Here is a 12,313-nt window from a genome sequence, read left to right as displayed (position 1 = left end):
GTCTGTCTGTCTGTCTGTCTGTCTGTCTGTCTGTCTGTCTGCATCACCAAAACATTACAGTGATGCAATTAAAGAAGAATACACCATGTGTGAAATGTTAGGGTTAAATACTGTATGGATCTACAGCTGGAAACCATATTTTATCCACTGAACTCGCTATACAAGCTAATTTCTCATGCAACTTCTACACTACTGATACGAATAAGATACCAGTAAATACATTGTTTTTGGACAAAATCATTCTTTAAAAACATGATTTATTCTATTAAAACTCCTAGTTTGAGGCCATCGTAAATAATTAAATAATTAATACATGGATAAATATAATTTTAAATTAAAGCTGCAAGCAGCGTTGGGCGGGACCTCGCACTCCATGCAACTCGGGGCGTGCTGCCACAACACGAAAATTTCACGTAAATCAGCTCAAAATCGCCACGCAGCGCTTACCACCTGTTGCCGGAAGGTGGCGCTATCACTATGTCTTAATATTGTCATGTAGACAAGTTCAGGGCGGGACTGTTACAGAATATATGAAGTTCACTGGAGATTGGACATTGCACACTGAAGTTATGAGTGGCATTTCTGGCGAATCCGCTGAATTTGACAAGTCGTCACTGGCACGGTCATTTCACGTAACGCAGCACAAAATCGCCATGCAGCGCTTACCACCTGTTGCCAGAAGGTGGCGCTATCACTATGTCTTAATATTGTCATGTAGACAAGTTCAGGGCGGGACTGTTGTATCACACATGAAGTTTCATTGAGATTGGACCACGTACGCTGAAGTTATGAGGACGTGTTCAGGGCGAGACTGTTACAGAATATATGAAGTTCACTGGAGATTGGACATTGCACACTGAAGTTATGAGTGGCATTTCATGGCGAATCCGCTGAATTTGACAAGTCGTCACTGGCACGGTCATTTCACGTAACGCAGCACAAAATCGCCATGCAGCGCTTACCACCTGTTGCCAGAAGGTGGCGCTATCACTATGTCTTAATATTGTCATGTAGACAAGTTCAGGGCGGGACTGTTGTAACACACCTTAAGTTTCATTGAGATTGGATCATGTACACTGAAGTTGAGTACTATCTGTTTATGGTGAATGGTCGAAATTCAACGCAACGCCACGGGTACGCCGTTTGACGGAATGTCGTAAATAGCACAACTTTTAATCATGAATGTCTTTAGATTGCGCTGATTAAATTGGAAGTTGATCCGATAAATTCCCTAGGAGGAGTTTGTTCAAATACAAGGCAAAAAATCACAGAAAATGAGCACGGAATGCAAAATGGCTGACTTTGATGCCAAGCCACGGACACGCCGTTTGACGGAATGTCGTAAATAGCACAACTTTTAATCATGAATGTCTTTAGATTGCGCTGATTAAATTTGAAGTAGATCCGATAAATTCCCTAGGAGGAGTTCGTTCAAATACAACGCGAAAAATCACAGAAAATGACCAAAAAAATCTAAATGGCTGACTTTGATGCCACGCCACGGACACGCCCTTCAATGTACATGCACAAATAGCACAACTTTTAATCGGCACCATTTTTTGACTGTACTCACAAATTTTGAAGCAGATCTGATAAATTCCCTAGGAGGAGTTCGTTCAAATAAAACGCGAAAAGTTCGCTGAAAGTGAAAATGAAAATGAAAATGGCCGACTTCCTGTGGGGTTTGGGGTATGGGTCCAAGAGGCTTTTTTGTACGTCCCGGCATGTTACACGTGCCTACCGAGTTTCGTACATATCGGTGAAACGTGGCGCCAGGGCTTCTGTTTTTTTATCCTGTAGGGGGCGCTACACACATGACGAACACGATTTTTGGTATGTGAGCTTCAGGCACTACTCTACACGTGCCCTGTGAATTTCATATTAATAACTATTACGGTATTCGCACAGTGATTTACCATACCAAAAGAGCGCCACCTAGTGGCGTATTTTGTTTTTCCTTTTTAAGGGAGCCTCATGGAGCCGGGGGAAGCATCATACCAAGTTTCATCTTAATCACATATACCGTTGTAGAGATATAGACTTTTATTTTAAAGAGCGCCACCTAGTGGCAATGGCCTGAAAATGTGCACGATGCTTAAGGAAGACATGTTGAACTATGGACCCAAGTTTGGTGTCAATCGGACATACCAATGTGGAGAAATGGTCCACTTCCTTTTTTGACGAAAAATCTACAGGAAGTTGGAATTTTATAGCGTGCTTATTTTTTTAAATTTCAAAAATGTTCAAATTAGCCTTTTTGCCAGGGCGGTCCCCAGGTGGTAGGTGAAAAGTTTCGTGTGAATCGGAAAAAGCGTGTAGGAGGAACACTTAAAAGTAGTTTATGGACATTTTGCGCTCTAGAAAAAAAAAATTGTAGGCGGAAGTGGGCGGGGCTTATATGGGGAGATTCAGCTCCATTCACCGAACGCGTGGATATAAGTGTTTTTTTATGATAGTAGCGCCACCTAGTGGCAGACCCGAAAGCGACGCATGTAATATCCCCATTTTCACCAGGCCTGATCACTTTGCCAAATAAAATTGACTTTTCGTCTATGTTCAGGGGGGCAAAAATGCAGTCAATGGGGGCTAAAAATAATAATAATAGGTAAGAAGAAGAAATCGAGCAAAAACAATAGGGACCTCCAGCGGTCGCTTGCGAGGTCCCTAATAAGTAATGTACTGAAATGTATTTCGTTTTATGGCACACATCTGTAGCGGACGCGCAATTACACGTCTGTCCACAAGATGGCGCCCTATGACAGATGTACAACGTTGGCTAACGGCTGGATCCTTGACGTCACTTCCTCTTAACCTTGTCCTTGTCAGCAGCAGCAGCAGCAGCATCGTCGCTGTCCGGGATAAACACATGGCTAAACTGAGCAAAGAGACCAAACAGCGGCTGCAGCAGCTGTTCCAGTGCAGCCAGTTTGTCATCCGATGGGGGTTCATCCCGACCGTGCTGTACCTCGGTCAGTATCCGAACAGGAGGGGGGGAACCCGGCCGGGCTGAGGAGACATGCCTCGCTAACGTTAGCCAGTTAGCTTAGCAACGCTAGCCTTAAACTATGAGCTAGCTGACTTAACGTTACGTAGGAAGGGGTGGCTGTGATGTAGCTTCAACTTTGAACTTATATAGCTAGTGTTTGGTGCCCAGTATGAAATAATTAACGTAGTTCCAGTGTTGTTATTATTATATTATTATTATTATTATTATATATATTAGCAACGAGTGTGCTGGTTCTGTAGCATTCAGGTTTAGCATTAATAGGGGTAACTTGTAGACTCTAAATTGCCCCCCTCAGGAGAAGTCATGTAGTGCATGTACGATTATAAATGGTGATGTAGGCTAGTCCTATATTAATGTGGTAAAATGAGTTTATTAATTGATGAACCTGATCTCCTTAAGAAGCAATCTGTCACCCTTATCTGGTTTATTATTATTTTAATGTCATTATTTCCTAACACCAGCATGTGACAGATGTTTCTGAATAATGGACTGAGGACGGTGCAAGCTGCCATCTGCTTTGATCAAAACAATGTCAGCAAAAAGTCCTTCTAGGTAGTTAGTTTAAATGTGTTCATGTGTTCAAGTCCAGCACATGTCCGCATGTATTTTAGTTTTTTATTTTAGTAATGTGTGGAGCACTAAACATGGTTATAGTTTGGAGTAGAGATGGGGAAGTTCACATGTGGTTAGGAGCAAACCTGGGGAAGTTAAGACTTTTGCATGTCTGACCTCATAGCCGGTGGGGAGTGCCCTCTACGAGTGAATCTTCTCTGACTTCAGCATTTTGGAAAGACCAATGCTCATGTCATACTTTCTCCCTTCTCATTTCACTCACCTTCTATAGCCCTTTTTTTACATGCATTTCCCTCTTGTTGCTCATTTGGTTCTCAAGGGCAGAATTTTCTTAGATTGCACATGAAATGTGTTGCTCTCGGGTTACCGCCATCTGAATTACACTGCACATGTGAGATGGCGTTGAAACAATTAGTCAATTAAATGATTATTAATCAACGGTAAAAGTCGATGTATCCATAAAAGAACGTTTTCCAGAAGATTTTAACTCTCCCTTATGTTAAAATGAATTCCTTTTACAGCTTTTTTTAACCATTTGTTGGACACCTCAGGCTCTGAAAACATAGGTGATGGGCATTTGTTCTTTTTTCCTTACATTTTATATTCTATTTACGATCAATTGATGCATAAAGAAAGCTCAGTTGCAACCCTAGATAAACGGAGGAGTAAGTGGAAACTGGTAATCTTGCCTTTTTCTTAAGAATCAGTTGCATCATGACCTGTGATGTGATCTAGAAATATAATTGGGGAAACGATACACAGTGTTTTCCTTTCTGTGTGTGAGTGTGAGGCGGAGGTGCTGAGTCAGCTGTTTCACGCACTGTTTTTCAACTGTAATCACAAATGGCCCATTCACTGTATTTCACCCAAAAGAGGTTCTTCAAAGCCTACGCCGATGTGAGCGAGCACTCTGGTGCAATGATGCTGTTTAAGCAAGCTGGGGTAATATGCTGACAAACCATAATCACGCGGAGTGCAACCATTGGTAGAGTTCAAGGGGCAAAAGGGTACACCTAATGGTGAGGGAGATTTTTTGCTGTATCATATTTAAGTGCAAATGCATTTCACAAATGTAATAAAAAAAATAATAATTTGCCAGTAGATTTTCTATACTCCTTTTGTTCTTGGACGTAAACCAGTATGTTTGAATTCTTGTTTGTGGTTCTGATTTGCAGGTTTCAAACGAGGAGCAGATCCAGGAATGCCTGAACCCACAGTATTGAGGTAAAGACATACTGGTTTGAGATTTGTGCCTCCTGTTGAATTATAGATCTGATTTCAGAAGCAGCAAACATAAAGGTGTGAACTGCAACACTAAAAATAAGTTTTCACACCTATCCATGTATTTCCTTTAGTCGTGGAATAGTTGGCCTAACTTTCAACTAGTCATACAAGCTGTTATAATAACTGTCAGGAAAGGAAAATGTGTCATTCAATGGGTTCTGGATCATTTCTATTTGACATAACGATGTCAGTTAAATTTTGGTGGTTATTTTCGTAATTATAATTTGGGATTGGTAATTATTCTGATGAACATGCAGCATCTTATCACGGTGTTTTCTGGCAATGACACCCAGCACTTTCTGCTTTTACCCAAAATCCCCAACACAGAAGACTCCATTTGAATTGTCAAATAAACACAAGATAAGAAATAACCGTAGAAAAGATCTCGGACCTAAAGGCAGGGAGAGCACTGATATCATCATCCTGCTTTCACTCATTAGCCAGAGCCCTGTGTTACACTTGCTGACATACAGATACAGTTAATCTTATAATAGCATCAATCTGTGTCTCAACTACTTGTAGAATCATAAAGTGCATCAGGAAATATCTTACAAGAATCCCCAGTTTCTGCTCATACTCTGTATGTCACATGTTGCAGGATATCTCCTTAATTTATTTAAAGTTTCCATCCTTCTTTATACTGAAAAAATCTTCATAATGATAAATGTAATTTAGAAATGAGTTTCATTTTCTTCCTAAACAGTTTTAGCTTCTGACACCAGTAAAATCCCCAGCAAACATTTATGTTGATGTTTGCAATTTTTAGCTGTAGTTGCAGTAAGCTGTAGTAATAATGCTAAATTTAGAAGGGACAGCGTTTTTTGGGCCTTTCGCAGCCACATAGTTTCTATCTAGAACTGCACCGCTAGATGCCACTGAGTCCCACACACTGGTCCTTTAAAAAACAAAAACAAATACACATATTAAAAATGAATACAAACTTCCCAGTGATTGTGAACCGTGGAAATTTGGGATTCTAGTTGAACCTTTATTTTTCTTTCCTCTAGTTTGCTATGGGGCTAAGAAGCGTCTTCACGCAGCCAGTCCCCCTCCTCATCTCATAGAGACCATGTGACCCACGTGACCTTGGAAATCCAGGAAATGGACATGATGTTTCACTCTCCTTTTCATAAATCATACTGTGTCCGAGAAGTAATGGATGAATGCTACCTGCGGCCATACTGTTCATGGCCACATTTACAGTACATGTATGGAGGGCGTCGGTATGTATTAACAAGCTGGAATCAAGACTCTGTCCCTGAAAACGTGTGGTCTTGGTTGGACTATCTGCTGGTGGTTTTGTTGGGTTTTTTTTTTTTTGGGTGTGCGACTGCAATGTTTGGATAAATCCTTCATTCCATGTTTTACTCTTTTTAGTTGTAATGTACAATTTCTGCAAATAAATCCACACAGAAATGTCACTCTCGTTTCGATTACCAACAGCAGTGGTGGAATGTAACTAAGTACATTTATTCAAGTTACTGGAGTCTTTTCTTTTCATGCCACTTTATTCTACTACTTCACTACATTTCACAGGGTAATGTTGTACAGCTTTAGTCACTAGTTACTTCACAAGATGAAGAGCTTATACAGTATTTTTACTAATAAATCAAACTACCCAACAGTATAAAGTACAAAGCTGAAACCATTAGTCGAATAACTGATGAAAAAAAAAAGTAATTTTTCATGGAAAAAACCTTTCATCATGCTTCTCGCTTCTCAAATTTGAAGATTTGCTGCTTATTAATTATGCTGATAATGTAGTCATTCTGAGTTTCGCACTGTTGGTTGGATGAAACTAACATTGTGGCGGTGTCACTTTGGGCTCTCGGTGAAACAAAGACTAGTTAAAAATGAGCTCCACTTCAACCAGCCACAGTAAAATCCTGCTTTTACTTTAATAATTAGTAATAATCTAATGATATGTTGCAGTCACAGGAAGCATTTTTCTGCATTGAGTACTTTTGCTTTAACTACATTTCCCTGATTATATTTGCATACTTAAGTTACATTTTCAGTGCACTTGTAACAAAGTATTTTTACAGATTTTAAGAACTGGTTGAAAAAATAATTAAGGTAATGTAGTAAAACTCAGAGTTTGGAAATTCCACACAATGTAAAATAACACATTTTAGTTTTATCTTTCTGTCATATCTTCCAATCTCATACTCAGAGATAAATATGCAAATGCTTGTAGGAAAAACAACCCTGCGACGATATGACACGTGTAAGAAGTGTTGGAATGAAGAAACTTGTTTCTTATCAATGCAAATTATTTTATTTCTGCATATGTACAGAATATTCCTTACAGACAATAGTACCATTTATTACAGCGCATTGCATTGTAATTACAGCGCATTATTGTAACAGTACTGTAAATATAAAATGTATTCTACAAAAATATGGTTTTCATATCACAATAATGCTCAAGTAATCTTACATCCAGAAATAAATCAACAATAAAATCCAATCATTATCAAATACAAATTGCATTTTTAGTACAAGAAACCCACAACCATGGATTTTCCCATGACCAATATATAACAATTTTCACCAAATATAAATAGATTAAATTAAATAAGTTATGTAAAAGCAGGCAATTTAAAGCCCTGAGACAATTAACACCACCCAGTTTTCCTGAGATATTCCTTCATAACTGATTTGTGATACTTTTGTAATTATTGGTAGTGTATTGGTACCGTACCCCCATTGGCCACACGATGGTCTTTTTTCTGATATTTTTTATTCCATCGATGAGGAAGTCGCGGAGCTTGTACAGGATTTTGAATGTGGTCATTAATCTTTGAAAAGGGTCAGGGCTGTCGAAGTCCCTCAGCAGCTGCCCCTCCTGACTGCTGGTCAGTGCTTTGACGTGTTCACTGTGCCTCATCTGTGGGACAAAAGTGACAGGGTTGTCATTAAAAGAAACCTTATACACTCCATTTACAACGAGACTTTAAAAAAAAAAAGACATTTCACCAAAATTAAAAGTTAGATATGTAATAAATGAGCTATAAGCAGTGGTGGAATGTAACTAAGTACATGTGGTACTTTACTTGGGTGATTTCCATTTTGTGCCACCTCCACTCCACTACATTTTTGAAGAGAACATTGTAATGACATTCATTTTCCAGCTATAGTTACCACTTTACAGATTTAATACAAAAACTCATGAGAAGTTTGTTAAATATGACGCACAGCTGTTGTTTAACTACCCAACAGTATACAATGTAGGTCAACTTAAATCCACCTGGCAAAGTACAACTGTATAATGTTATCAGCAATAATCCAATCCTTTCATATGAATAATGTAACACTTAACAGGAGGCAGGACTTTTACTCATAATGGAGTATTTTTACAGTTTGGTATTGCTGCTTTTACTTTGGTGAAGTTTTTTTTACCTCTGGATATAACAAATATGATGAAAACTCAGTCAGATCAAGATAAAAAGCAATTACATAAAGACAATGGCAGACCTAATACAAAGGATCCCCACAGTGCATTGACACAGCTATAAAATGCTTTAAAAAATGAATAGTATATTCCCCCAGTGTTTAGCCCTAAAGACAAGTATGCAGGATTTCAAACCAACCTTATTTTTGATACCGCTGGTCAGTTTAAGGAGAAGACTCCTGAAACTCTGGCCCTCTGAGCGGATCGAGCTGGGGGACTCCTTCTCCACATGCTTGAGAAGAGCTGTGTAAGTGAGCAGGCCCTGGGCCAAGCAGCGGAGACAAGCCTCCTGGATGGAGGAGAGAAAAGAAAATCACTGTCACATGAACCCCATCACACAGTTTCTCCTTTAATCAGCCTTAAAGAGGGTGAGAGAAAAGGAGGAGACACCACACCTTGCTGGACTTCTCAGGGCATGTTTTTGGAAGTGAGGGAGTATTGTGCGTCTCCAGCTCATACGCTTGCACCTCAATGTGGAACTCATCTTCAAACTGATAGAGAGGAGATCATAAAAGGAAGAAAAAAATGATGGAGATCAGAGTGCATTTTTACTTTACGCATAGTCATACTATGTTATAAGGAGTCATGTCAGATCCCTGGAAGATAAAGGCCCTTACCTCCTTCTGATGACGCTTTGTCACTGCAATGGCATCTTCCCAGTCTCCCTCCCAGTCCCCTCTCGGTGCGTCATTGGCGCTCTCGCCCTCCTCACCTGAGCTGTCACCTGCCGGACTGTCGGTGGGCGCGTCCGCAACCGGAGCCCCGGGAGCGCACTGCAGCGTGGCGGCCACCATCAGCGCAGAGAGCAAGTACGCGTCTGTGCGGCGGGGAAGGATGAAATGGATGAAAAGAGGAAGAAACGCCGGAAACGTGTGCAACCAGAAGCTGCAAATGACTTACTGAGTTTCGAGGGCATGTTGCGCTGCTGGGAAGAACTGGTTGAGTTTCCACTGATGCTGGGGGTTGTCTGGGCCGGCTGGAAGTTGCCTTGTCTTTGCAATGGGCTGTCATTTTATATTCTTCAGACCGGAAGGATTTTCCAATACCTCTCTGAGACAGGCACGGAATTAAAAGTTTGCGTAAAGCATTCGGTCCGGGATCCGTCGGTAGTTCATGGTTTGATGGAGATGAGAGGAGTGTCCATCTTTAAAATCTAACATAAAAGTATTTTCTCAACAGTTAAAGTAATGATTTAAATAACTGAAAGAATAATAAAACACCACACCACCACCCGGACCCCCAATATACAAATATAAACAGACCGCACATACATAATTGTAAGAAGAAAAAAAATCCCTATGATATTTTCAGCCAAATAATTTAAAGGGAAAATACACTCACAACCATACATTTGCATAGCAGCATCCCAATGGCTGTGATGGTAAAAAAAAATCAGTAGGTGAAATGAACAAACGATATCCGGTGACGAGAAGTTACATTTAGGGTGTTTTTTTTAATTGTAATTTTAATTAGGCACAGAGGGATCAGTCACCTGTCCCTGTCAACTCTCTGGAGTATTTACACAAGACTTTCCTTCCCAATATTAGCACAAACACTTGTGTAATGTAAGATATTTTTACCATCGCATGTATCGAAGGAAAATGTTTCTACAATTAAGTTTAATTAATGCACGCAATCAGTGACTTTCTTGTTGTTTCCTCACTCTGATGCTTGTGTGTCATGTTCCTGTTCCAATATCAGTCATGAAACTACTTCCCCCCCCCATGTATGATTTTGATCTTTGACCTTCCGGGTGTTCGTGATGTGACACAGCCTGTAAGAGCTATATTGGAGATTATTTTAAGACTTACTTTGCACATATAATATTTGGATATGTCAAAAACGATTAACTGATAGTAGTCCGAAATATGGTCAACTTTATGTGTCCTCTTTATCACCAGTTAGGGTCCTTCAGTCTGATGGTGGTGGTCCAAATATGGTTTAGAGACTATTTCCAAGTAAGTAACAGTGGCTTATATGCTTGACCTTGCCACTACAAAGTATTTGAAAGAATCCAATAATATTTACAGTTTGTAATTTCTGAGTTCTTCCACATTCACATTTATTAGCACACCTGCTTTCCCCAACCTGACATCTGAGTGTGGCAGTGTGCTGATATGGATCTGTGTATACAGTAATATACTAGCCCAGTGTTTTTCAAAGTGGGGTCTTGAGACCCCTTGGCGGCCACCAAAATCAAATAATTATTATTATTATAAGATATAATTTATAATTATTCTTATTCTTTTTCTCTGGATTGTATGTTTAACCTAGTCTAAGTTAAAAGTACTTTACATTTCCACTGTTTTCATTTTCACGTTTGTTAAGTTAAATGACCTCTAATCTGTGCATTCTCCCCTTTTTACTAGTGAAAGTGAAAAAGTAAATGCTAGTCAAAATATAATTGATCATATTTTGCCATCTGAGTTACCAAGAAAAAGAGGAGGAAAGGAAGCACGAGGATATTGAGACACATTAAAGTCTTGGTGTTAACAAGGGGTCATGGCTCATTGTGCTGATCTACATACCCTGAACAAATCTTTTATCTCGCTCCCTTTCCAGGAATGCTCTCCCTGCTGTGATACTTCAACTGTGATTCAGTTTATTGAGCGCTCACAATAGTTTGGATTCTTTCCCTGTTTCTTCCATTTTCAGTAGGAGTATTTCTGGTTTCCATCAAGGGTGTAAGATTGGTATTTTGATCTTTCTAGTGTTAAAATGCAAGAATATGACATATGTAAGCATGCAAAAACTTTTGCAATGCAGCCTTCAGGATATTCTGCTGTGCGTCATAATTCTGAGAAACTTGGGATATGACACTTTTCCTCTACTACCTTCAACTCAACATTGCAGCATATGTTGTCATTAGTGCTTTACTCCAAAGGCTCCGTGAGATGCTGTTATCATAATGTAATCAAAATAGCTCATTCTTTATAATTCCCCCTGCTATTTTTGTTAAATAACTTTCCCTCTGTCTGTTGGCATTACCCATGGGGAATCAACCTGGAGAACTCCAAAATTGGGTCAAAAAAAAGCCTGTATATAAGCTGATCTTGGATCTGCGCTATGGAGGATGTTGTAAGAATGGGTTTGTGTCCACTTTTGATCAGGGAGTGTTTCAGTACTTTTGGTGGACAATTTTAGACTTCAGAATAGCTCAGTGGTCATTTGGCAGCATCTGACGTTAATGGGAAGTGCCAATCTGGACAGTCTCCTCTCCCCGCAGGAGGGATCAAGACGCACTTTCAGTTTAATTTGCAGACTTGCAAAGTTTGGACTTATACATTAATTACAGTCCTGAACTTTTAATTTATTGAAGCACATTCATGAATTATATTTATTTGTGAATATTGTGCTCAGAATGAGCTGTAAGCAGGCTCTCATTTCTTCTTTTTTGCTTTGATGACCATAGTAATTTATAGCCTACCACAACCACAGACAAACCGTGACTCTTCTATTGAAAATTAACTTAATACATTCTTAAAATACAACATTTATTCTTTCTAAAATATGAATGAACACTTATACTGCAACTTTGTACTCTATTGTAACTTCTGGTTGCTGTGATTTTCAGGCAGACCTGAAATGATCATATCATCTTAGGGCCAGTAAACTCTGTGAAGCTAAGATCTTTAAGAGAACAGTTTCAGTATTTAGTCACAAAATGAACAAAGAACACCCTGCATACAGTATTTTCAACAGTGTACCAACGACAGTACAGTGTCTTTAGTAGAAAAAGTTGATCCTAGGATCAAAGGGCCCAAACCTGGAGAGTCTCCCGGTGGAGGCAGGCGGCTGCATGCAGGGACACTCCCATCATATATAAACACTTTAAACCCCACCGAGCAGGAGGCTTTCCTCAGGGAGACATTTGTGGGTGTGACCCCGATTAAACAGAAAGAACCTGATGGTGATCAACAACCAGCTGATACAGATAATCAAGACATCAAAATAAATCAAATTAGTAAGAAAAAATTAGGAAGTCATAACAAGAA

The 12,313-nt window shown here is 39.5% G+C and overlaps 2 protein-coding genes across 2 annotated transcripts; one reads left to right on the top strand and one right to left on the bottom strand.

The window, feature by feature from the left end:
- Positions 1 to 2,794: 2,794 nt before the first annotated feature.
- On the top strand, positions 2,795 to 6,285 carry tomm7 (translocase of outer mitochondrial membrane 7 homolog (yeast)). The gene is made up of 3 exons (XM_051389750.1): positions 2,795 to 2,969; positions 4,756 to 4,804; positions 5,872 to 6,285. The coding sequence occupies exons 1-3, from the start codon at positions 2,867 to 2,869 to the stop codon at positions 5,885 to 5,887; spliced, it is 168 nt and encodes a 55-aa protein (XP_051245710.1). The 5' UTR covers positions 2,795 to 2,866; the 3' UTR covers positions 5,888 to 6,285.
- A 767-nt stretch (positions 6,286 to 7,052) lies between these two features.
- On the bottom strand, positions 7,053 to 9,390 carry LOC127357519 (interleukin-6). The gene is made up of 5 exons (XM_051389749.1): positions 9,219 to 9,390; positions 8,936 to 9,135; positions 8,714 to 8,809; positions 8,458 to 8,607; positions 7,053 to 7,754 (listed from the first exon to the last, which is right to left on the bottom strand). Exons 1-5 carry the CDS (start codon positions 9,232 to 9,234, stop codon positions 7,515 to 7,517), a joined length of 702 nt encoding a protein of 233 aa, XP_051245709.1. The 5' UTR covers positions 9,235 to 9,390; the 3' UTR covers positions 7,053 to 7,514.
- Between the last annotated feature and the right edge of the window lie 2,923 nt (positions 9,391 to 12,313).

The sequence above is a fragment of the Dicentrarchus labrax genome, unplaced genomic scaffold, assembly GCF_905237075.1.
Source record: "Dicentrarchus labrax unplaced genomic scaffold, dlabrax2021, whole genome shotgun sequence".
NCBI lineage: Eukaryota > Metazoa > Chordata > Actinopteri > Moronidae > Dicentrarchus > Dicentrarchus labrax.
This window is presented reverse-complemented; position numbering and strand designations above follow the sequence as displayed.

What these genes read in the sequence shown, in the direction of transcription:
- tomm7 (XM_051389750.1), top strand. Translation starts at nt 2,867, where the DNA reads ATGGCTAAACTGAGCAAAGAGACCAAACAGCGGCTGCAGCAGCTGTTC. An exon ending in CCCGACCGTGCTGTACCTCG is followed by an intron (nt 2,970 to 4,755) that starts GTCAGTATCCGA and finishes TCTGATTTGCAG; the next exon opens with GTTTCAAACGAGGAGCAGAT.
- LOC127357519 (XM_051389749.1), bottom strand. An exon ending in GCCCTGAGAAGTCCAGCAAG is followed by an intron (nt 8,608 to 8,713) that starts GTGTGGTGTCTC and finishes TCCTCCATCCAG; the next exon opens with GAGGCTTGTCTCCGCTGCTT. An exon ending in CCAGCGGTATCAAAAATAAG is followed by an intron (nt 7,755 to 8,457) that starts GTTGGTTTGAAA and finishes TTTGTCCCACAG; the next exon opens with ATGAGGCACAGTGAACACGT.